Source organism: Neltuma alba, unplaced genomic scaffold (assembly GCF_004799145.2).
Source record: "Neltuma alba isolate B1F8T4 unplaced genomic scaffold, ASM479914v2 tig00012014_pilon, whole genome shotgun sequence".
Classification (NCBI taxonomy): Eukaryota; Viridiplantae; Streptophyta; class Magnoliopsida; order Fabales; family Fabaceae; genus Neltuma; species Neltuma alba.
The window spans coordinates 208131-233914 of NW_021636585.1; the positions used below are offsets into that span (position 1 = coordinate 208131).

General features: G+C 36.3%; 2 protein-coding genes and 1 pseudogene across 2 annotated transcripts; 2 read left to right on the plus strand and 1 right to left on the minus strand.

Moving 5' to 3' along the window:
* Positions 1-389: 389 nt before the first annotated feature.
* On the plus strand, positions 390-6941 carry LOC114721261 (protein STICHEL). Its single transcript, XM_028907097.1, has 6 exons — positions 390-2739; positions 2863-3082; positions 3693-4259; positions 4640-5327; positions 6122-6200; positions 6641-6941. Exons 1-6 carry the CDS (start codon positions 691-693, stop codon positions 6716-6718), a joined length of 3681 nt encoding a protein of 1226 aa, XP_028762930.1. The 5' UTR covers positions 390-690; the 3' UTR covers positions 6719-6941.
* A 4203-nt stretch (positions 6942-11144) lies between these two features.
* Positions 11145-14157, minus strand: LOC114721194 (psbP domain-containing protein 3, chloroplastic). Its single transcript, XM_028907012.1, has 10 exons — positions 14036-14157; positions 13357-13745; positions 12803-12976; positions 12655-12717; positions 12458-12538; positions 12290-12372; positions 12130-12205; positions 11737-11855; positions 11558-11602; positions 11145-11391 (listed from the first exon to the last, which is right to left on the minus strand). The coding sequence occupies exons 2-10, from the start codon at positions 13433-13435 to the stop codon at positions 11365-11367; spliced, it is 747 nt and encodes a 248-aa protein (XP_028762845.1). The 5' UTR covers positions 13436-13745; positions 14036-14157; the 3' UTR covers positions 11145-11364.
* A 162-nt stretch (positions 14158-14319) lies between these two features.
* LOC114721190 (methionine S-methyltransferase-like) lies at positions 14320-24702 on the plus strand (annotated as a pseudogene).
* Positions 24703-25784: the final 1082 nt, after the last annotated feature.

A 25784-nucleotide genomic window follows, 5' to 3' on the forward strand; every position in this document is an offset into this window, starting at 1 on the left:
AGGCCTTAAGAGAAATATTAATAAGTTGTCCAAAAAAAAATTAAGAAATGTAGTCAAGACATTCTCATGTCATTGTCGATAATCTCCAAATCCTGCACACAGGGTTCTCATTTTTTTTCCAGTGAAGATTTATAAAATTTAACCCTCTTTAAGCAGAATGTCATTTTCAAAATTATTGAATTGATATTTTTTTTAAAAAAATTAACATAAATACTTTAGATTCTCAGATCTTAAAAGTAATTTTCCCCCTGTTTTATTATTTCCTTTCCATGTATGTACTTTGAATGAGTTCATCACCCAAAATCAGAAGGCTACCAGAGAATCTCCCTCCCTCTCTCTCTCTCTCTCTGCGCCCCAGTCACAGTCACAACAGTGTCGAGGATTTCAAGAATTGAATTGGGGCGCCAAGTAGAAGAACCCTAAGAAACAGACAAAGACATAGAGACAGGCACAGACACAGCTTTAGCAACTCCTCACGGATCTGCTCTCACAAGTTCCTATAACTCATTTGCTGTTCCGCCACCTTCCATTCTTTCATCATTTCTGCAGCTTTACACTTTTTCCTCTGGTCGTTGATTCCAAGTGTGAAAATTTGTATTTTTTGTTCTGTAAATACATGGAATTCAGTCTTGCTTCTCTTTGATTCTGAGGCATTGGTTTGAGTTTGAAGGTTCGAAGTTGCTAAAAATTATGTCTGAAAGGCGGGTTTCTGATCCTAGCAAGCTTCATCTCAAGAAGAAGGACCTCGCTCAAATTCATAAAGCTGCTCGTGTCTTGAGGGATCCTGGTACGACGTCGTCCTGGAAGTCACCTCTTAGTTCATCGAGATCCGTTGCTGCTGCTTCCGCTTCTGCATGGAAGAACAATTTGTACAGTGGAAAAGAGAATAGCGGGTTGTTGTGCAACTGGGAGAATCACAAATCGTCAGGCGACAAGAGTGGAGTGGCCAAAAACGACTTCGTAGAGGAAGAAGAAGATGATGAGGTTGCTGCTGCTGGTGGCGCCAACGACGGTTCTTCTTCATCGCTTCTGGGAAGTTTCGAGGATTCCTTGAGTGATGCTCGAGGTTGTGATTCGAAGAGCAACACTTACTTGCGAGATGGGAGACGTTCTTCTATTTTCCGGTGTAAAGACGCTAATAATTTTTCTTCGGCCAGAAGAAAAATGGGCAGTATCAAGAGAAAGAGTAAGAAAACTAACACATATTCGGATAGCTTGTCAAAATATCGGAAACCAGCAACCAATTTGGGTAGGAAGTTTGTAAATTCCAAGACATTTCTAGAGGACTCAATTGAACAGTCTGATGATACTGAGGATTACTACAATTCTGAGGATTTAAGGCGAATTTTAGGGTCGTCTCGTTTGCTGTTGAAACTCAAGCGTAAGAATTGGTCTCGTTCTTCCTCAAAGTTACTGAGAGGTAGCCGAACTGAGGACTCTTCTTATACTTATAGCACGCCTGCGTTATCAACCTGCTCTTATAATAGGTTTGGTCACTATAATTCAAGTACTGTTGGATCCTGGGATGCCACGACAAGCTCATTGAATTATGGTGATGATGAGGTAGACGATCACTTGGATTTGCCTGGCCAGAGGGGATGCGGGATTCCTTGTTATTGGTCCAAGAGGACTCCAAAAAATAGAGGGATGTGTAGGAGTTGTTATTCTCCTTCTCTTTCAGAGACTTTGAGGAGGAAAGGAAGTAGCTTATTTTGTGGAAGTCAAAGTATCTATACAAGACACCGGAGGTCCTTATCATCAAGCCCTACCAAGTGGAGAGTTTCTTCAAGGAGCGCTCATGGTGTTCTTCCACTGCTCACCAGCAGTGGTGATGTTAGAGGAGGCTCGTCTGTAGGAACTGGAAGGAGCGATGATGAACTTTCCACGAACTTAGGGGAACTTTATCTTGAGGGTTTAAGCAGGTTAGATGGAAGGAGATGGTCATCAAGTTGTAGGAGTCAAGATGTTTTGGAGATTGTGGCTGTGGAGGGGGAAGGGGATGAGGAAGGCACACTAGAAAATGCTACTAGTTTCAGTCAGAAGTATAAACCTATTTCCTTTGATGACTTGATTGGCCAGAACATTGTGGCTCAGTCACTTATGAATGCTATTTCAAGGGATAGAATTGCGCCCATTTATCTTTTCCAAGGTCCACGTGGCACTGGTAAAACTTCAACAGCCAGAATTTTTGCAGCTGCTCTTAATTGTAAGGCTCCTGATTTAAGTAAGCCTTGTGGATACTGCAGGAATTGCACTGATCTCAATTCTGGAAAGAGTAGGAGTTTCTTGGAAGTTGATGGAACCAATAAGCAAGGGATTGATAGTGTTAGACATCTATTGAAAAGACTACCGGCAGGATCACCATCAGCCTCCTCACAATACACTGTATTTGTAATAGATGAGTGTCACTTGCTTCCTTCTAAGACATGGCTGGCATTTCTGAAGTTTCTGGAAGAACCACCTAGTCGAGTTGTGTTCATATTTATAACAACTGATCTTGAGAATGTTCCACGAACAATACAGTCTCGATGCCAGAAGTACCTTTTTAACAAAATTAAAGATGGTGATATTGTGGCCAGATTAAGGACACTATCTGCTGAAGAGAACCTGGATGTTGAAAAAGACGCGCTGGACCTTATTGCTATGAATGCAGATGGTTCGCTTCAAGATGCAGAAACTATGTTAGAACAACTGAGTTTGCTGGGGAAAAGAATTACTGCTTCACTTGTCAATGAACTTGTGAGTTTTTTGTGACTATCATCTTAGGACATAATCTGAAAAACTGAAGCGTTTCAGTTTTAGTGAAATTTTGTTTTGAGCACATCATTCGAACTTAATGCTGTCATTTATTTTCTGCAACAGGTGGGTGTTGTCTCGGATGAAAAACTACTAGAGCTGTTGGAGATAGCAATGTCATCAGATACCTCAGAAACAGTGAAGAGAGCCAGAGAAGTGATGGATTTTGTGGCTGATCCGATGATTTTGATATCACAAATGGCATGCCTCATTATGGACATCATTGCCGGATCATATAGTGTCATTGATGCCAAACCTAGTGATTCGTATTTTGGTGGACGAAGTTGTGAGTGCAATCTCTTTTAAGATCTTGAAATTATTTTTACCCTCTTTCGTTGTCTTAATTTTGATATTTATAATGTTGCCTTTTGGCACTTTTAAACCATGACTCACGAGCTTCTTTAATGTAGGTGTTGCCCTGGTAAATATACCATCGGTAGTCTACTATGGTGTGATGCTTCTGGCTTCTTTTTTCTTTGGTTACCATTAGTGTTCTATTTTACTGATTTATTCTCTAGACTGAGTAATGCATACCCACATTCTCATTTGTATATCTTAATGGTTTTCTCTTACTTTCTGTTTGATGAAACTTCACAATTGTCAGCTGTAATTTTTTTCTTTTTACATGATTGAAAATATAAGGAAAAGAAGGGTTATGTGGTTGAGTGAATATTTTCACAAAGTTATCCAAGTCTACTTCCTGGCTCTTTCTTCTCTTGTGACCTTAGGGTTGCATATTTGGAGAAAGGGATCTTGGTTCTTGGTATTTTTAGTTCCTTGTTCTCGTTTTAGGGGTGCTTTGCATCCCTCTAGGACTTGGTTGTCTTTATGTATTATATTCATGGGGGACTTTACTTGATTAATTATTGACATGCATGCTTGGGTTTCATGATTAGTGAATGAATCGGAGTTGGGGAGGTTAAAGCATGCTTTGAAGCTGCTCTCAGAGGCTGAGAAACAGTTAAGGACTTCTAGTGAACGCTCAACATGGTTCACAGCTACCCTGCTACAGCTTGGTTCAATGCCTTCACCAGATCTTACCCAGTCAGGCACTGGAAGGAGGCAGAGCGGCAAGACTTCCGAATATGATCCATCAAGTGCTTCAAGAGAAGTTACTGCTCCAAAGCATAGATCGGATGTTAGATATATTTCTCGAATGTCAACATCCCCTATTTCCCAGCAACAACCTTTGAATGGCGATTCTAGAGGTCAATGGGATGTATCGTCTAAGTCAGATGGTTTCAGCTTGAGTTCACAGCCATCAAGTAGTCCAGTTCTAGGAGATGATGATGCAACGCCGGCTTCATCTGATGATCTTATTACTGGGAATATGATGGTAAGATGTGTAAATTCAGGGAAGTTACTTGATATCTGGGCAAGTTGTATAGGGAGGTGTCACTCTAAGACGTTGAGGCAGCTTCTCCACAATCATGGAAATCTTGTATCTATTTGTGAAGTTGAAGGTAAGCTGACAAGGCTTTTCAGCACAACTAGATATTTGGTTGTTAAAAATGTATTTACTACGTAGGCGCAACTCTTAACACACATTATTAGTTAGCTGTCACCCTTGTGCAACTAGATACCAGATGATTGTCGTAACCGTGGTATTAATTCAAACTCTACAACAGCCTGTAGCTCAACATTCAACTACACGTTATTATGGATGGCACCCATTGGTTGTCAGCTAATGGAATGCTCTTGTGCTGACTAAATGAAATTATAATATTTTGTGATACATCTAGTGCAGATCTTCTTTCTTTCTGTTTTTCAATTTGCTACTACTTTTTATCATTTTATTCCAATTTCTTCATATATCTATCAGTTAATATCATTCTTCTTGTAGGTGTTCTGGTTGCATATGTTGCATTCAGAGATAGAGATGTTAAAATTAGGGCTGAAAGGTTTTTGAGTAGTATTACAAATTCAATGGAAATGGTACTCAGGTGCAATGTGGAGGTTAGAATTATTCATTTGCCAGATGGTGGAGGTGAAAATCTACCTGGTATCATGCAGGCAGGATCAACAATGGGAAGTGAGAGACCAAAAAAAGGAGACCATGCAAATGAAAAGGGTAGTCATTCTAGTTTTCTTCCTTTGCTGGATGAAAACTTGCAGCCTGTCATTGATTCATCAGATTTGACGGCTGGGAGGAACTGTGTGAGAGAGGATAAACAGGAAATTCCCACCCACAGAGTTGAATCTATTATACGTGAGCAGAGGCTGGAAACTGCGTGGCTTCAGGCTGTAGAAAAAGGTTCTCCAGGATTTTTGAATCATCCAAGACCTGAGAAGAATCAGGTACTGCCTCAGGAAAATGTTATCTGTAAAGACCCAGTAGAGTCCATTGATTCAACAAGGTTTTCCACTCAGCGTTGGGAAGATGACCCTCATCATGAAGTCAAAGTTTTGAAAGTTAAACACGGAAGAATCATACAAAATGGTCAGATTAGTAGAAACGGAGCCCGATGTCCCATGTCCCCAAGTTTATTGCACGGTAGCAGTTTAGCATCAAATTCCAACAAAGATAATCTGTAAGTCCTTAATTTCTTCGATTTTTCAATATGTTCATCTTTTACACTAGAAATTTATGCTCTTGTTCCAAGGATTTCATTTTATATGTTAGAAATAATCTTTGTAAGCCACTACTTGTGGCCTAGCAGTGAAAGTTGGTTAGTTTTAGGAGGTTTTTTATTTAAACTTGTGCTCTGTGAGGCGGCAAAATAAAAATCCAAGAAATCCTAGATTTTGTGCTTTTGAAAAGTAATATAAATAAAACTTTCAAACCTCTGTTTAAGCTTGATAATAAGGTATTTATTATTTTACATCAGCTGGGTAATCACAATTCACTTTTTCTATTGTAATCATATAGAAGAAAGGAACTCTTGTAAATTACGCCCTTCCTACATGTTTCATAACATGTTTTGCCCAAAGCATTAATCTTGTTCCACCTATGATTAACCAAACTCCACTAATTAATAACTTTATGGACTGTAGTTTTGATATTTTATAAGAAATAACTACTTTTAATTAATTTATGTAAAGTTGTTATATGCTTATAGTAAGGACTGCAAGTAGTATAACCTAGTTCAGTGGTTTGACGTAATTTTCTTGCATCTGGGTTCACACATGGTTCATGTAACGACTTCTTCACATTGGAATGTGTCGGAGATATTGTACGATCTTCTTGCAACTCTTCCAACCTCTAGCTTACTACAGTGTTTTAGTGATATAAAGAGATTTGTCAAATATTATGAATGTTAATGTCTTTAATCTTGGAAACGAGAGATTATTTGGTATATTCTGCTTACTGCTTTATTTTCTGTAGGGGATATGAGTCAGGCTCCGGGGCCGCAGGTTGCGTGGGACTTCTATGTTGGAATAACTGCAAGCGAAGAAGGGTAAAGGTAGCTTCTTGATGTTCTTTTAGGGCTTCTTTGCTGGAGCTAAGCTTGTGGCTTCCACCATCCCTAGAACGTTTTCTTTTATGATAGAAAGCTGAAATCCAAGGACAAAATTTAGATATTTTTTTTGGGGTACAAAAAGTTTTGGTGCTTCATGACATAATTTATAAGAAACTTAGATATAATTTTGAAGATGTTTGTCTAATTTTTTTTAATTTAGAAACTTTGCCAATAGTAACTATTGTCCTTTGGGAGGAATTGGTTTTTTCTTTCTTTCTTTTTCTAATGGGTGAACTCACTTTTGACATAATATTTACTTTATATATATATATGAATGTACATGACAAATTCAGTTTATTGATTGTGAGCAGTCTATCCAATAATTTATATGACATGTTTTTGTTTAGTTCTGAACAAACCTCTTCAAATTCTTTTGTGAGCAGGTTAGAACACAAAAAGTTGGACATTTTACATTATTTAGTGACTGTGGTAAGTCAATGAAAAGGGAGGTCAAAAGGTAAGTAAGTTGATTCATCAAGCATTAGTTATTAGTTATTGAGATAAATCTTCAGAAATTTTTCGTATGCCTTTTTCTTCATTTGAACGATTCTTCGAGAATGTGAGTGGGAAATGTAAATGTTATGTGGTTCGGTACCTTTGTTCCCTTGTTCCTTCTGATTCATAATTTATCTAAGAAATTCATAATGAGGGACATTAAAAGCCTTGAGTTTCCTTTCTTCAAAATTATTCCTTGTTTTGTTTATTTTTACTTGGTTACTTCGGGAAAAAAGTTATATTCTATTCTTTTAAATTTTGGATTGAAATATGATATATGTATGATTTATTTAAATGTTAGACAATCACATATTTATATTTAAAAAATATATACTTATCATTATATCATTAAAAATTATAGATGCCTCATATTTAAAGACCCTGATGACACAAAAGTCAAATATGAAAGAAAATGGTGTTACTTCCGGTTTTGAATATAAAATCCAATATAAATTATGTTATGAAATGAATCTTATATTTAGATCAGAAGTAGTATAAGCTTTTTCATATTGAAAATCAGGCGTCTAAGAAAAGGTTGACCATTAGAGAATCAAAATTCCCCGAGTCATATAACCAAAATGATTCTAGTAAATTAAGAATTGAAATATGTCAAAAATAGGCAGCATCGTGGATGCTTTGGGACGTAACGTAACATGCAATAATGGAAATCGACAAAAACATCAACGTGCTGAGAAGAAAAAAAGTGCATATTGACTTGACAAAAGCAAATTTTGTGGATGGGAAATTTTCTAGGTCACATCTTTCCACTAGTATTATTACGTCTTTTTTTTTTTTAATATAAGAGCTGATAGATTAAAAACATTTGTTATCCTTCATAATTATATGTATTAGTTAGAATTATCATTTGATGAAATATTTATACATATAATTACTATAAAGATTATTTTAAAAAAATAAATGAATATGAGAAACAAACTAAATTAAGGTTTTATATTTAAGGTTAAATTGAATATCAAATTAACCATTATATTAACAATCGAAAGTAGTATCTATGACATCTGAAATTGTTTCATGCCACATGGTCTATTACCATGGGGGACTTGGGGACGTAGCCTTGATTTTAACACCCTCGTAGTGAAATGAAATATACAAAAAAACTTGTATAAATTTCGGCTGCTGAAAGTATAACACGTAATAATACAAAGTTGAACATTTGAATGGGGAAGTGCATGGGGTTCAAAAACAGCCAACAATTTCATAATTCAGTGACATACAAGCTTTCTTTACAAGTAAGACGCCGTGAATTATGTAAATGTAAATGTAGCAGTTACTTGTGGAGGTCTTATCTAGGATGCACAAAATAATGGATTTGCTAAATATCTTGATTTCTATTATCAAGCATAGCCGAGCATCCTAAAACCTTAAAACTTGCCAGGGCAAAAAAACCCTCAAATCAGGAACCTTAAAACTTGCTAAATATCTTGTTATTTTTTGCACTTTTTTTAATTAAAAAAAAAACGTAAACGCTTAACATTGGACAATAATTTAATCAGCCCAATAGCAGAGGCCAAGTTTGGGCCTAGCCCAGCGGAAAGCCCGATTCAACCAAACAGAAAGAGGGAATGATCTGAAATGCAAGTGCCGTCCGGAGAAGACCACGACCGCGAGAACGAGAAGCAGTGAGGCCATAACAGCGAACAATGGCGAGGGGACATACCGGAGAATTTTTCAGGAGAAGAGACGAGTGGAGGAAGCACCCGATGCTTTCGAATCAGCTCCGACATGCCACCCCTGGACTTGGAATCGCCCTCGTGGCCTTCGGCATTTACCTCGTCGGCGAACAAATCTACAATAGGATGAATTCTCCTTCCTCTCACCACTCTCACTCTTCCTCTTCTTCTTCTCATGCTTCTCACTGACGTGAGATTCGCACCTTGCCGCTTTTCTCAGGTGTGTTTGAATCAAAATCTCATCAATCAAATTGTGGTATGAGCACGTGTGTTTGCTTTCCTTTGGATTAATTAATCGCTGTGCAAAGATGTTTTGTAATTGTAATTATTTTTGTTGAGATAATCTTTTTTTATAATGAAATAAGGTGCGTGTTGATATGAATATGAAAATGATGGTATGCATCGGGATTCTATTTTCCTGGGGTAGCCAGATTGTTGGTTTGCTTTCGTTGATGCCGGATTTTTGAAATGCAATTAATCTCTTTTGGCTCTTCTTTGATTAGGCTAACTGAGGATTTGAGCATCATCTATGCCTTGTTTTATTTTTAACGTAGATTGAGAATTCATATGACAAGGCTTTTCAACTTGGCTGTCAGTTTCGCCCCTTTTTCTAATTGTAGTGGTGATTGCCTTACAAAATTCTACACATTGGAAAATCTTTGGTATGTCTCCGGGAGGATTTGGATTATGTTTTTAATTGTCTGCCATTGGAGAAAGGGGAAAGTAGAATCTTTTACCGTGCATCAATTTATCTTCTCTTTCATTTTCAGGAGTTCTTGCTTGTTCGAAAACGAAGGTACGCAGGGGTGAGGTAGGTGGGTGTGAGTAGAGAGGTATAGGGTTCAAACCTATGTGACCTAAACCCAAAAAAAAAAGAAAAAAGAAATCTTCTTCTTTGTAGAGTTATCCGATTTGTTGGCGATGATTAGTGATTATTATTCATGTGTTTCGAATTTTGGGGTCAACAAACATAATTCTTTTTACGGATAGGCAAGGATGATGAATAACAGAATGTATGCTCTAATTTTAGCTAAAGATTAGATTTTTAGCCTGACGATTTAATTCTGTACGAGTGTAGCCTGAGACTATGAGGCTAACACTGAATATTTTATGCATATACCTAACTTATGTGATTCTTTTTGTAATGGGAATGAGATTATGGAGAATGTTGAGGTATGTGAACGTGTTGATGTTGTTTGTGTATGAATTTTTTTCCCTAAAAACTTGAGATCAGGAAAAAAAACAAAAACAAAAACAAAATTTCTCCGCTTCAAATTGCTTACAAGCATACGACTCTTGCAGGTGGATTCCCGAACGCTGGACTGCCTCATGGTGTTTAATAACAAGCCTTTAGTTGACTTGAATTTGCAGCTTTGTATGTAAACTTGTTATTAATATATACTCCTCCTGTCCTTATTATAAGACTCAATTTGACTTTTTATTTGGTCCTAATTATAAGACCCAATCCATTTTGTCTCTTATATTTATGCATTTTTTTCCAAGATAATCCTTCTAATAATGATAGTTTTAGCCAATATACTTAATTAGCAAGGATATTTTAGGAATGACAACATTTATTTATTATAAATAACCAACTTAACTTACTTCCTTAATCTCCTCAAACAAGTCAATTGGGTCATATAATTAGGACCGGAGGAGTACTTTGTTACCGCCTTTGGATTTTGTGGCTCAGTCATTATCTTCTTGTTGTTCTGCTTCAATTGCTATGCCTGCACCAATGCAAAATCCCAGGCACGCGATATAGGCACCGTTTGGATGACACTCCAAACCATGGTTTGGGGACCCAAACCATGGTTTGAGTGATAAGTCACCCAAATACCCACCCAATTTGCACAAATCATGATTTTGGAAAAAACAAAATTTTTTTGCTTTTAGAGAAAAAAGGGAGAGTGTGAGAGCCTATAGGATATGTATCTTGTTTTTTTTTTATAAACATATTTAATCTTATATTTTATAAATATATATACATATTAATTATTTATTAATTATATTATCTTATGTATTATTAATTATGTTAATAAAAAATATATTATTAACAATTTTATTCCTTCAAATTAAAATGTATCATAAAATCTATTTTTTTCTGTAATTATCATATTAACTTTTGTCTTTTTTTTAGTAATTTGTATATATAAAAAGTGCTTCTAATAACAACTATCTAAACACTCTCACTTCTCAAAATCACTTTTTCATAAAATCTATTCTTTTCAGAATCTTTTTTCCGAAATCACTTTTCTAAATCACGGTTTGGTTTCATCCAAACACACCCATAGTTTGAAGTTTCTGAGATGAGATTTGGAAATGCTGAAAACTTTGGCGACATGCTGCAATCCACACGCGCGCGCGTCATGTGCGTCTGTACGTGTGTTTTATAGTTTGGCATTTTTCCAACCAAAACTAGGCAGGTTTAATGAGTGCATTTTGCATTAGTCAGAAAGTTCCCAAGATTTGAATGAAGTTCAATTTCATAATTTTGCAAGGGAATATTCCCTTTTTGCTGAGATTATATATAGTATATTTCATTGGATAATAATTGTGCTGGTATTTCTTACGCTTGTGAACCAAATCTAGTAAAAATGTAACATACAAAGCAATTAAAAAGGTATTTGAATTGAAACCAAATTATAGTTTTAAAAATCATTTTATAAAATATGAAATAAATATATGAGGAATTTTAATCTATGTAAAAATATTTTTCAGATTCAATTAAACAGCCCCGAAGGGCCAGACGGCAGTAGAGTATTCTTATTGTTATATGTTGGCTTCTGATACAGTTTTCAATTTCTCCATTCGCACAAACTGAAAATAGAATCAAATTAACAAGTGATGGAGGGGAAAAAGATAACAGGGATGGTAGTCGATGGAATCCATATACAGCATCTCCCATCCTAACCATGAATTCATACGAACCGAAATGATGCGACCGCCTGCAAGAACCAAGTGGTGATTGGATTTCAGTACGTAAAACCAAAAGCCACTTGCACCAATTATCCGGCATCCAAATCACTAGGCTCGGACATTACTCTGTGTGTGTGTGTGTGTGTGTGTGTGTGTGTGTGTGTTGGGGGGGGGGGAGAGTAAATATGCGTTCACCTTTTGAATTTGGGACCCGTACTTGTTGGCGTTGTCTTCCATAAACTACAAGAAAGCAGGAAGGCAATGAATAAACAGTGGTCATAATAACTTTAATAATTTGAGCTCCCCATATTGGTTGGGTTATAACAGAAACTCTTTTCGATGTGGTCTCAACCATAAAATGGGGATGGACATACCTGTCCTGTGACGGTGTAGAGTCTGTTATACCAACCATTAGATGCCATCCCAATGGCTGAATAAAGATATCTGCGAGCCTCACCAGGATTTTGAAGGGAATAATTTATGTAATAGAAACCTGAAACATTGTTTAGGTCAAGCACTGAGATTGAGAATAGAAAGTTAGAAAAACGTTGGATTGGTGTTTTAGTGATGAGAGAGAGAGAGAGAGAGAGAGAGAAACACAAACGAGAGTGCATAAGCTCAAATCCATTCATTTACACTGGCTGCCACTTTTCTAAAATTATCTCATTTTTATAGAGTTACAGCATTATGTTTGTGTAATAGCTTATTTACTGTGGAGGATTTGAACTTGAGCAGAACTGAGTAGCACATGGGTGATGCTGCATTACCCTTAGAAGCTTTACAATCTATGAGCTTAGCAGCCACACCGGGAGGTCTCTGCCAACTTCTGTCCAGCCCACTGACCTGCAATTTGATGAACAAAATAAAAACTCAACATTTCTCTGAAAAGACAAGGTGAATCCTGAAAATGAAAGTGAGAAAACCAACCAGAGTCTCAGCAAATTCATCCACTTTGCCAAACGATTCCATCTTAGTAAAATCCGGACCCACTCCTGTGATCACTACACTAACTAATTTGAACAAAAGATTTAGACTCTACTAGTGCTAGTAACTACATACAACAAATACACATTGATCCACATTAAAGAAGACTACCATTGGAACTTGAATCCTCTTGTGGATAGAAAGCAGTTACTGATTTAAATCCATTAGGCTCTCCAGTTCCGACTTGCCAATCTGAGGCGGAAGAAACATAAGCAGCTCAAACAAGCTATTTGGTGAAGTGAAAGGTAAAGATCAAGAGCTTTTTCTTTCTTTTTTTTTTTTTCTTGAGAAAAATTTAGCTGGATCACCTTGGGGAATGACTATCTTGAACTTGTTCACGTCATCGGTGTAGATACGATCAACATCTGAATCTGAAGGTGAAATTGAATAATAAAAATAACAAATGAAAAAAGAAAAGCCATTTGTTGGCAAAAGAAAGAAAGAATGAAATATCACCTGCAATGGCATACGGAAGAGTAGGCGGAAATGTAAACGCAGCGAGGGCAGAGAGAATAATCAGTTGTCTTCTGGAAGGAGCACCACAAGCTTGTTCGGTGGATGAACTGATGCTGACGGGACAAACATGGGTGGCTGAATGTTGTTGCATGGTTTTGTAATCAACTGAAGAAGCTGAAGAACAGCAAAAAAAAGAATTGAGCAATGGAATCTTTGTTGAGAATCGGACTTATAACAATTTTTACGGGGATACACATTGTAATTTATGCATGCTAAATGATTATTTTTCCATGAGAATCACGTTCAATGAGTGGCATCCAATTTAACCCAGCAATACTCCAATTTAATTTGGTCGGAGAGTTATAGTTAAAAAATAATGTATTTAGCTATTGTTGAGCATATTTTCTTGCAGGTCTATTTTTTACCAGTATAATCCCTCATTAATTCAGTGCGGGCAAAACCCCGAAAAAGAAAAAGGGGAGCGATTTATATGTAAATTTTAATATAAATATCTTTCAATGCAGTAATTACATAGGGAAAGATCCAACACAGACCTTTGACGTTGGAAGAGGCTAGCAAGTACCGTAGGGTAGGTTGCCTATGCAAAGCACAGAAGCACGAAATGGACGCCATATCTGCCTCTTTGGACGAGCTCTCTCACTCAGGGATTCCCCCCACTTGCCAAATGCTTCCCTCTATTTCTATTTCATGTTTCCAAGCCGTTAATTGAAAGATATGACTACCGCGTTCTTTGCTTTGTAGTCAATTTGTTTGGTCGGGCCGTCTCTATTTTGTGGTTCACAATCTGGCTTAGTTAGATTTGTCTTCTTCCCTCACTCTCTCTCATCCACACAGATTGAGATTCTTCAAGGCAAGTAGGCAAGGATGCCTCGGCGCGCGATCAGAACTATCTTGAATCTGATGTCATGGCTCAATAGGAGTTCTGATAACAACCAAGAGGCATCAATCATAATGTGGCCTTTCATCCAAAAGCCAACAGTGATCGACAAATCAACTAAATTGCAGGCAATTGAAAATCAGAAAACACAATTGCATACGATCTAGCCAACAGCAACGAAAGAAAGGAGAAAGAGACGATGGAACAATCGAAAATCGAAATATTTTGAAGCTTTGGTTACATATATACATCCGTTCGTTTTCTGCTCACGCAAATGAAGAATGAGAAGTGAAATTGAGAGAAGCCAGCGAAGGTGAAGATTTTGCTTTGAATACCTCAAAATCAGAGATAGCGACGGAAAGCCGGACTTCGTTGTCAATTGGAAGCTATCCTGCTAGAGGAGGGAGAAGATTGCCGGGGTTTATTGGAGAAGAAGATCGACCACACAGCTGAGTTAATTCCGTAACCCGTCACTGAGTTAATTCCAAAACTCGTATCTTCGCCCGCTGCTTGGAGCCACTAGTATCTATATCTATTTGGATTTTGGAGGGAGTTCAGTTCATCCTCCAACTGACGCTGGCCGTTCAATCTCTGACGTGGCTTGATCCTGTTCATTCACTCGTTCAACGGTCAGATTTTGTCTGCTCCATAATTTCCCCTCAAAAGTTCCGCTTCAAGGATCAATTTCCAATCAGAGGTAGGCAAAGAAATAAAAATTTTCACAGAATGGATATTTAAACTAAGATGAGTGGGAAAAAATAGAAAAGTATAGTTATTAGTTTTTACATAAATGAAGAAAAAATATATTTTTTTGATGACAAAAGAGATAAAATACTATATCCTGTCCCTAATATACGAACTTACTTGACTTTTATTTTAATTCTAAATATAAAATTCTAATTCATTTTATTTCTTATATTTATCTATTTTTTTCTTAAGGTAATGGTAATTCTATCCAATACGCTTGATTGGTAAGGATATTTTCACAAAGACATTACATATTTATTACAAATAACTAACTTAATTATTTATTTTATTTATTCAAATTAGTTAACTAATTTTTATATTAAAAATGAATGTGCTATCCTAAATAAATATAAAACGCATTCAGCTGGTCAAGAAAAAAAAATATAAAACGTATTCAAACCCTTCACATGCATATTAATAAAAGCTTAAAAGGCGGTCAACATGATCCACTTTGGGATTTTTAAGCATGCCAAATTGCATCTTCCTCTCATAATTGTGATTAACTCAGCAGTTCCATATAACAATATAGAGACCTACAATGTTGAGAAAATATTTTATTCAGTGATGTTTGGTATGACATTATGATTAATCAAAATTATTAAAAAATTGTTTAGTATATCCATTTTTGATTTTTTATGAATTCTGTACATATCATAACCCATTTTTTCCTTTCTTTGAACTATGAAAATTATGTTGTGAAAATAAAATCATCCATGAGCAAATTTTATACCGTCTTGTTTTCGACATACCGAATTACTCTTCCAGTCCTAAATATAAGGTCATTATACTCGTGTGTATAAGGGTCTTATATCCAGGATCGGAGGAGTATTAAATTTTCACTTAATTAAATTTGTTTGATTTTACCTTGAAAAACAGTGATTTTATTTATCAAATTAAAAATCAGTAAAACAATGACACCGTAAATTCGTAATTTTGCCATGCGCCAAATGGAGCCTACGTCGTGGGCTTATATAAAAGGAGTCTCTGCATGCTTTCGTTTTATTATGGCGACTTCCTATATAATATTTCTATATATAGAATTTACTCCTATAGCAATTATTTTCCATGGAATAAAAGTTTTCTAACCTATTATAAAAAAAAATTTTGAGCCGTTATTACAATAACTAATCAACCATAATGTTAAGGTCTAGTAGGGGTGTTCAAGGCCGGCCCGTCCCGGTCGGCCCATTCCGATCCCGGTCTTATTGGGACGGGACGGATCCGTCCCGAAATTTTTCGGGACGGGACAAACCGGGACGGGACAAAAAAGGGACCGGGACGGGACGGAACACGAGACGAGGTGGTCCCATCCCGGTCCTGGTCCCTTTTTTTTTAAATTTTTTTTAATTTTTTTAATTTTTTATAAATATCATTTTTTTACTATTTTTTTAAGATTTGAGACTATTGTATGGAACTATGGATATATTTTTTATTTGTTTTTATATTTGTTAATGATTTGAGATTATTGATGATTAGAATTTTTAGCAAGTTTTTATTGTGTTAAAAGCTTTTGTTTAGAGTTTTTAATAACTATTATATGTAATATTTTGAGTTTTGTTAAGAGTACCCAAACAAATAAAAAAAGATATTTTTATAAGATTTAAGCTCAAAAAAATATAATTAAAAAAAATCTGATTTTTTAAAAAAAATTAAAAAAAATATTCGGGACGTCCCGGTCCCATCCCGACTGGGACCGGGACAACCACGGGACGGACCGGGACACGGGACAGAAAATCTGTCCGTTACTGTTCATCGGGATGGAACCGGGACGGGCCTGTCCCGGTCCCGATCCGTCCCGTGAACACCCCTAAGGTCTAGAGGCATTGTGTGTTTCTTTATTAACAAATCACTTTTTTGTTCTGTCAATTTTTTTTTTGGCCAACTTGTTCCGTCAATTCCAAAATGAATTAATTAAATATTTGGCCCTACGTCTCTCCTATTTGGCTCGTGCTCCCCATCTCTTATTGTTGACTTGACTAAATTTTATATTGATACTAATACCCCATGTGCTAGGCAAATAGTTAATTTTAATGCTAAATATAAGATTATAATTTATTTTATCTATCGTATTTATCTTCAAACTAATTTATACAACTTATAAATTGATATACTACCTCTGGTCCTTAATATAAGAACTCATTTAATTTTTATTTTGGTCTTAAATATAAGACTTAAATCCATTTTGTCTCTCATATTTATACTTTTTTTTAAATATAGTCCTCTTAATAATACTAGTTCTAGCTAATACACTTAATTAGCAAGGATATTTTAGGAAAGACAATACCTATTTATTACAAATAACTAACTTAACTTATTTTTTTAATCTCATCAAATTAGACAATTAGTTCTTAAAATAAGGACCGGAGGTATTATAATTAATGTTATATTGATTTGTTTTAAAAAGATTATACTACCTCCGGTCTTTAATATAAGACTTGTGTGACTTTTTTTGGTTCTAAATATATGACCCCAATCTACTTTGTCTATCATATTTATCTACTTTTTTTCAAGATAGTCCTTCTAATAATGGTAGTCTAGATAATAAATTTAATTAGTAAGGATATTTTAGGAAAAACAACACCTATTTATTACAAATAACTAACATAACTAAGTTTCTTAATCTCTCCAAATTAGTCAACCGGGTCTTATAATTAGGACCGGATGCAATATATCACATTTATTACAATTAAATAATTTATTTAACTTTCTTAAGTAGATTGCATATTGAGTATAAATTTACAAGTATTTAAGGATGTCACATGGTTGCATATATTTGTCCAGACTCATATATATATAAATATATATATATAGCTGCAGCAGCAGATATAAATTAAATTAATTAGTACGTAATTTTTAATGATTTGCTTGGTTGACTCGGTAAACTTGTTATTATTGTTTAACATAATAGTCACGTTCTGCTAAATATTACATATACGCACATTCGATTCAGACCGAAGACATGATCCGAGTTTCTCTTTAGCTCAGGTCTCTGCAATCTCTTCTCCGTAAAGAATTAGAGCTCTTGAATTTAGAGAGTGAGAGAGAAAAAGCAAAGCAAAGAAGGGAATGGGGGAGAAGGATGTGTGTGGTTCGGTTGACGAGTTCCTGAAGCAGTGTGAGCATTCCGGTGACGCCGCATATGGTGCTCTCCGGTCGGTTTTGGAGCGTCTGGAGGATCCTAATTCCCGAGTCCGAGCTCGGATCTTCCTTTCAGACGTGCAGAAGCGTTTTGGCACCAAGGAGGAGCGCGATCAATGCTTTCAGAATTACCATTTTCTGATCGAAGACATTATCTTGGACCAACACGAAGGTATGGATTGACATTGCCTCCTGTTCTCGTCTCGTTATATCATATTTAAGTCCGTATAACCGTCGTCTGATTCTGTGTGTTCTTAGTTTTACCTATTGGGAAGGGAGTTAATAATATGAGTGTGTAATAATAGAAAGTTTGGCCACGCTAACTTCGAAAGAAAGAAAGATAAAGAGCTCGTGAGAAGGCTGATTTGAGTGCACTGGCTCTTATCTTTATTTCCCTTTTTGGATCTGATTTGTGGAATTGACGATTTTCTGGTATTTTCTAAGCAACCAATCATTGTTCCATAAAAGTTCTGCTACGTGGCGTTTTCTGTGGATCCTTCCCTGGAAAAGGTGAAACAGAGTAGCAAAATAATACATGAAAATGACTTGGGGAATTATGTTTCAGACGCATTAAAAACTGAAAAGCAACTTTCGTAATCGCTTTATTTTCTTCTTTACCCTCTGCTGCCCTTTCTCGTTATGTGAACAGAGGGTCGCCATTTGCCTTTTATTTTCAACACGTGAATTGGATTTTTCACTCATATGCTTTCACGCACCGTAGATTTAATCATTAAAAAAAAAGAAAGAACGGAACTTGCTGTTTCGGACCAAAAGAAAAAGGGAAACTAACAATGGAGGGAAACTTTTTTAGATTATATGTTTTCATTTCCTGACGAAAGAGGCAACTTTTGTTTTAAGGTTGAAGTAGACTAAAGTCTTGTTGCTGTCTATTCTGTTTAGGCAGCGGAAACTGCAGTAATGAATTATATTGTTAGAGATGTTTTTGTGACTTTCGCGCTTTCTGCTTGTGTTTGTTTGCAAAGCCGATAAAGCAGCGTCTCCTTTGAATTGTCCATTTTTTCCTTCCCTTCAGTACGAGAAATACTCAAATACAAGTTCTGTTTTTTTATATCTTCTCTGTATAGATGTCAACATACGCCACAATATTTTTTTTTGGGTCCTTTTCTTATTTCCTTTAGTTTCTTTCAGTTTACCGACATTGAACTGCTCCTAATTCATGAAAAAGAAAAATGAAGAAAGGTTATGCTACTTACGTTTAAAATTGGAATGTAAAAATTGAATCGTGTGGAAGGGACACAATATCAATTGGGCTTGACAATGATAAATGTGAAAAATAAAAAATAAAAAAAAGAATGTGAAGAGAAAACAAACCATACCCGGGCAGTAATCCTCTGATGTTTCGCTTTGGATGTATACAGGATACCATGGAAGAAAGAAATTGACATCGATGGTTATCCCTAGCATTTTTGTCCCGGAAGATTGGTCCTTTACTTTTTTTGAAGGACTTAATAGGCATCCAGACTCCATTTTCAAGGACAGAACTATTGCTGAGTTGGGCTGTGGAAATGGATGGATATCTCTTGCCCTGGCTGATAAGTGGCTGCCTTCCAAGGTTTGCTTTGGAGCTATGGGCAAAATTTTTATTGTATGAGGAACGGAGGATCCCCTCATGTTGGGAAATTGGAAGACAGATAAAAGAAAAAAGAAAGTCACAGTTAACATTTTTGCAGCCCACTCACTGATGCTCACTTATGCAGGTTTACGGTCTTGATATCAATCCTAGGGCTGTAAAGGTTTCTTGGATAAATTTATATTTAAACGCTCTTGATGAAAAAGGCCAGCCTATCTATGATGAGGAGAAGAAAACCCTGCTGGAGAGGGTAGAGTTCTATGAATCTGATCTTTTATCGTATATCAGGGATCATGAAATTCAACTTGACAGAATCGTTGGATGCATACCTCAGGTAATTCCTGAACCACTGCATGTAGAAAGTTCTTTGTATACTGCCTTTGGCAGCCATTTAATAAATCATACTAATTATAATTCTAGACATAGGAATTCATATATTACGATTTATGCATGCTATATTTCTTGATTCCTAAAAGCATTTACCTTGAATCTATATTTTATTATTATAATCAAGATCTTATCACCGTTGGTCGAAGCTACTCCATAATGATCAAGACTAAAAGAATTAAGTTTAGCTAGTGGCATTTTCTAGATGACCATTTTACTTAACATTGACCATTCTCATTGTTTGGCTTTTGGCAGATTCTGAATCCAAATCCAGATGCAATGTCTAAGATGATCACAGAAAATGCAAGCGAGGAATTCCTTCACTCATTAAGTAATTATTGTGCACTTCAGGTAATAGTCCTCATATATTATATTGCACATCTTCATTTTGGTGGGAAATTTGCATCTATATACTCTTATTTTTGCATGCCAGACACCAAAACCCTGAACTTCCACTTGTTCCAGGTTTCAAGAAAGTTTTCATTGAAACTATTTATATTTTCTGTGTTCCTTCATATATATTTGTTTTGCGAAAGCTAGTTGTCTACAGATAGGCAAGTATGCTTTATTGTTGTGTTCAATGCTTAAATTTTACTTCCTATAGTCCTTAACTGCTTGCCAAGCAACGATAATGACCTTGTTTTTTCAGATATTAGTTTTTTTCCTTCACGAGTTATCCCTTTTTTCATCCAGTGGTAGAGATCTTCTAGCATATTGAAATGTTTGCCTTGATATAATTACTGGCTATCTATAATGGTAATGTGGTATTGTCATGTTTTTTTGTTCCTTGTCTAGGGTTTTGTTGAGGATCAGTTTGGCTTAGGTTTAATAGCTAGGGCAGTTGAAGAGGGTATAGAAGTAATCAAACCTACTGGAATTATGATTTTTAATATGGGAGGCCGCCCAGGCCAAGGAGTTTGCAGCCGCTTGTTTGAACGTCGAGGCTTCCGCATTACAAAGCTTTGGCAGACCAAAATTTGTCAGGTGAGTAAACAGATGTTTGACTGAATGTGATTTCTACCGTGGAACATAAAGTCATTGGGATCTTTCTGTACAGGCCGGTGACACAGATATTACAGCCTTAGTTGAGATTGAGAAGAACAGTCCTCATCGTTTTGAGTTCTTTATGGGGCTTTCTGGAGATCAGCCAATTTGTGCACGGACAGCATGGGCTTATGGAAAGGCTGGTGGCAGCATTTCTCATGCTTTATCAGTTTACAGTTGCCAACTTCAGCAACCTACTAAGGTGTGTACTTCACATAAGCTTGTCAATTCCCTAAGAGAATATCTGTTGTCACCCAAAAAATTATTTGAAGTACTATGCTTCATATTGCAGGTCAAGGTTATCTTTGATTTTCTCAAAAATGGATTCCAAGAGATAAGTAGCTCCTTAGATTTGTCCTTCAAGGATGATTCTGTTGCTGATGAGAAGATTCCTTTCCTCGCTCATCTTGCGCATACTCTTAAAGAGAATATGTATTTTACCTATGAGCCACCAGCTGGAAGTAAGCGTTTCCGCAGTCTCATTGCAGGGTTTGAAAACATATCACCATATTCCACTTACTGCCAATGTAAGAAGAACACAGTGCTTTATAATTATCTAGCCATGTTTTAGGATAAATAGATGTACATGCACTAGTCATAATGTGATTTCGATTTGAACTTGATCTACTTTAACTTTTTGGGTGCTAGTTACCAAGTTTTGCTTCACATAACTTTGTTGGCATGACTTCATGAAATGCCATTCTTCATTGGACTATGACACCACATTGACATGCCTTTCAAAATCTTGTGCAAGAATGTGGTCATCTTTCCTTCAAGAACCATAGCAATTGAGAACGTTCTTCGCTTGTTCTCACCTCGCCTTGCAGTTGTTGATGAACATCTCACTCGACACCTACCTAGGCAATGGCTGACATCTTTAGCTGTCAAGGTATGGAATAGAAGAGAAATGCACTTTTGTTCTCTCATGTTTTTAAAAATCCCATATTCTCTTCTTTATAACATGCCATAATTGTATTTTATGTCAAATAAATGCAAGTATGTTGTTATTTGACCTTGGTGTGAACTAATATGAGATCAATGTTGTATTTGTTAATTGTTACAGGGTACAGAAACTTATGATTCCTCGGAGGATACACTTATGGTGATTGAAGCTCCTAGGCAGTCAGACTTAATGATAGAATTGATTAAGAGGTTGAAGCCACAAGTGGTTGTGACTGGGATCGCTCATTTCGAGGCTGTTACTAGTTCTGCTTTTGTGCACCTTTTACATACAACACAAGATATTGGATCTCGTCTATTCATAGATATATCTGATCACTTTGAGCTATCCAGTCTCCCAACATCCAGCGGGGTCCTGAAGTACGTTGCAGAAACTTGCCTTCCTTCTCACGTTGCAATTATATGTGGATTGGTGAAAAATAAGGTGAAATTCCATGTTAACAGCCCGACTGATATATCCTTTACTGGCGGTCTTTTCCTTCTCCTGGTTTTCACAATTTCCCAATTTCCATTTGTCCAGGTTTATCCAGATTTAGAAGTTGCTTTTGTCATTTCAGAAGAAGAATCCCTCTTTAATGCTTTATCTAAAACTGTAGAACTATTGGAAGGCAGTACTTCATTGATTAGTCAACAATATTATGGTTGTATATTTCATGAGCTCACTGCTTTCCAGCTTTTGGACCGACATCCACATTGTCAGGTTTGTTGCTTCTGTTGTGTTTTTAGTTAACAATTATAAGTCTCCAGCAGAATGTGGTTTCTATTGTTTTCCCTCAGTCCCTAACTGTGGAATATTTGGGCCACCAAATGACGAAGGAGAAAGATGATGTGATGAGTTTTGACTCAGGAACTAACTTTTCTACTGAAAGAAATCATTACATCCTTCTTTTCTCTATCCAATCGAGGACTTTTGTCAATGTGGCTTTTGATTACCAGCTGGATGACTATTTAACATTTTGTTGCCAAGAGAGCAAAGGCGGGTTTCATGTTATCAATCCTTTTACCAATTTGAGTTGGAGGGAAGTAGGAATACCCATTTTTTGAACCATCTACATTTGTCAAATACATTATAAATGGCATTTTAGAAAACGACATAGTATTTTCAGCGTAAGGCATGCATTGATTCGTAGTCAATGACTCAATTTCATACCTGATGTTTAGCCTGACCGCGTTTGAGCTCTGATCCCTAACTCTTTTCCCAAGAGCTTCTAGGGAACTTGCAAGGTTGAAAATTTATATGAGAATATGTCACCTAGATCTTATAGTTGTGGGTGCATTGGCGGTTCAATTGTTAGTTTGTCCTTATTGCTTATTGCCACGGGAAAAAAGGGAGGGGAGGGGAGCAAGCAAGACATGGGCCGTCATAGATTGATATTGACCTAGTTTTTTCTTTGAATCCATATATGAGATCAATGCAGTCATTACTTGTTAAGAAAGTATTAATGGCCAATAAGATTCCCTGATCATTTCTATTTCTGTCATTCAGAGAAACTGTGAAGAGGTCAAATCAGTTGATATGATAGGATTTGCTGGTTCAGCCTTATCTGTTCTGAATAATGCTGAGCTGTCAATTAATGAGGTAGAGAATGGATCTATAATCCACATGGATGCTGACTTAAGCTTCTTGCCTACACCATCTCCAGTCAAGGCTGCTATTTTCGAAAGTTTTGCAAGGCAAAACATGGCTGAATCTGAAACTGATGTCACACCTAGCATCAAACAGTTTGTCAAGAAGAGCTACGGTTTCCCAATAGATAGCAACACAGACTTTATATATGCAGACAATTCAAGAGCTCTTTTTAATAAACTAGTTCTGTGCTGCATCAAAGAAGGCGGCACTCTTTGTTTTCCTGCTGGATCAAATGGGAACTTTGTTTCAACTGCCAGATTCTTGAAAGCTAAAATAGAGATGATCCCTACCAATCTCAGTGTAGGTTTTAAGCTGACGCAAGATACACTCTCCAGTGTCCTCGAGACTGCAAACAAACCATGGGTGTGTATTTCTGGACCAACAATCAATCCAACTGGCTTAGTATACAGCAACAGTGAAATTGAAGAGATTTTAAGCACTTGTGCTAAATTTGGGGCAAGAGTTATTCTTGACACTTCATTCTCAGGTTTAGAATTTGACTGTGGTGGCTGGGGTGGCTGGAATTTGGAGCCATGTTTGTCAAAGCTGAGCTCTTCGTGCAAACCATCATTTTGCGTCTCTCTTTTTGGAGGATTGTCTCTGAAGACGCTTGACAGTGCTCTCAGATTTGGGTTCCTGATTCTAAACCAGCAATTTTTGGTTGACGCATTTAATAGCTTTCCAGGATTAAGCAAACCTCATGGTACTATTAGATATGCGATAAAGAAGTTGCTGGGTCTTGGAAATCAGAAAGCAACGGACATGTCAGATGCTACTGCTGAACACTCGAAGACATTGAAAAGTAGATCCAAGATCTTGAAAGAGGTATCTTTTCTCTGCTAAATATTTATTTTTTTGACGTAGTGCTAAGTTAGCTAGATTTCTCAAAACAGATAATACTAACTTATCATCTTGATCTATCAGTTCTGAATGAAACCTCAGTTTATTTAGCAAGCTAAATCTATCTAATAAACTACAACCCTATCCTGATATTAGCATGAGATAATAACTATAATGAATTGCAGTCGTGAAAGAGCGAAAAGCGTAGATTATCAGTGTTTTAAAATTGTTTGTTGATATTCTTTTCTTTACTTTCATAGGTACTTGAGAGAAATGGCTGGGATGTGCTTGAATCCAGTGCTGGCGTTTCTATTGTGGCCACGCCCTCAGCTTATCTCAACAAGACAATTAAGATTGATGCTTCAGGAAATGGTCCTGCTGAAATTAAGTTGGATGACACTAATATTAGAAATGCCATTCTCAAAACCACTGGCTTATGCATCAACAGTAGTTCGTGGACTGGAATCCCTGGCTACTGTCGGCTCAGTACTGCATTGGAAGAAAATGAGTTCCAGAAAGCACTGGCTTGCATTCAAAAGTTTAAAGAGCTCGTACTAAACTGAAGTTTTCTGCTATGGCTTTAAATCTTAGGTAGTGTTTGCTTCATACTGATTTAATTTCTCAAGTACTTGGAAGCCCATTTATAAGATCCTTAAGCTTCTTTTCTAATATCTTTCCGAAACTACTTTTTTAGTGTGTTTACTCAATTTATATACATTCACACGCGCGCGCGCGAGCGAAAGGTTTCCAAGTATCTGAGAAACTAGGATATTCACTGACCAATCGCTACTCAAAAGCAAAGGCAGCCAAATTAGTGGGGACGGATCAGTTGTCAAAGAACTTAATACCACCTGTATGAAGAATTACACTTTTGGTCCTTCCTGAAATACAGAAGAAATATACTTGTGGTTCTAACTCCATTATATTTGTATAATCCCATTTCCTTTGCCCATTGTTCTTTTGAATAGACAGTCTGTCATTTGTACCAAAACAGTTTACAATGAGAGAAAGCCTGTGAAAATCATGATAACCTGTTGGTGTTAAGAACCTGAAATAATGCTCATTCCATGGCCGAAGAAAGATGACAAATATAGATATCTAAACTTGAATTGAACCGTATTAATAGGATAAAATCATCACGTTCATCTTCTGTCCTAATTATAAAAACTAGTTGAGTAATTTGAGGAGATTAAAGAAATAAGTTAACCTAATTATTTGTAATAAATATGTATTGTCTTTTCTAAATATCTTTGCTAATCAAGTGTATTGGTTAGAATTATTATTATTAGAAGAATTACCTTAGAAAAATACATAAACATGAGAAACAAAATAGATTGAGGTCTTATATTTGAATTAAAATAGAAGTCAAATAAAATTTTATATTAAGTCTTACATTAAGAACTGAAGGTAGTATTAGACAAGTATTCGATCCAGTCAAGTTGCCTTGGAATGCAGATTTGGATTGCCCTGTTTCTTGAAGATGAGTTGATGAGGGATCACAGTACCTAAGTGATTACACCCTAGAAGAAGAAGGATCTTCAGGGAAGGCAGTCAAGGCTTCTATTTTTATCTTGTGCTTGATTTTGAAACTTTTTTTTATAAGCACAGAAATTTTTTTATTATTGTGGGGCATAAAAAAATAAGGGAAAACCATATTGGAGGTACCTATACTTTTTTTTAATTTTTAATTTGGTACCTATGTGTTTTTTTTGTTCTTAACTAAATCTTTATTTTTCCTCTATTAACA

Bases quoted from the DNA above. Each gene is read 5' to 3' on its own strand.
- LOC114721261 (XM_028907097.1), top strand. From the start codon at position 691: ATGTCTGAAAGGCGGGTTTCTGATCCTAGCAAGCTTCATCTCAAGAAG. The intron at 4,260-4,639 runs GTAAGCTGACAA...TTCTTCTTGTAG, and splicing joins ATCTATTTGTGAAGTTGAAG to GTGTTCTGGTTGCATATGTT. The intron at 6,201-6,640 runs GTAGCTTCTTGA...TTTTGTGAGCAG, and splicing joins GCAAGCGAAGAAGGGTAAAG to GTTAGAACACAAAAAGTTGG.
- LOC114721194 (XM_028907012.1), bottom strand. From the start codon at position 13,435: ATGGCGTCCATTTCGTGCTTCTGTGCTTTGCATAGGCAACCTACCCTA. The intron at 12,718-12,802 runs GTGATATTTCAT...TTTCACCTTCAG, and splicing joins TCTTCCGTATGCCATTGCAG to ATTCAGATGTTGATCGTATC. The intron at 11,392-11,557 runs GTGAACGCATAT...TGGTTCTTGCAG, and splicing joins ACGGGTCCCAAATTCAAAAG to GCGGTCGCATCATTTCGGTT.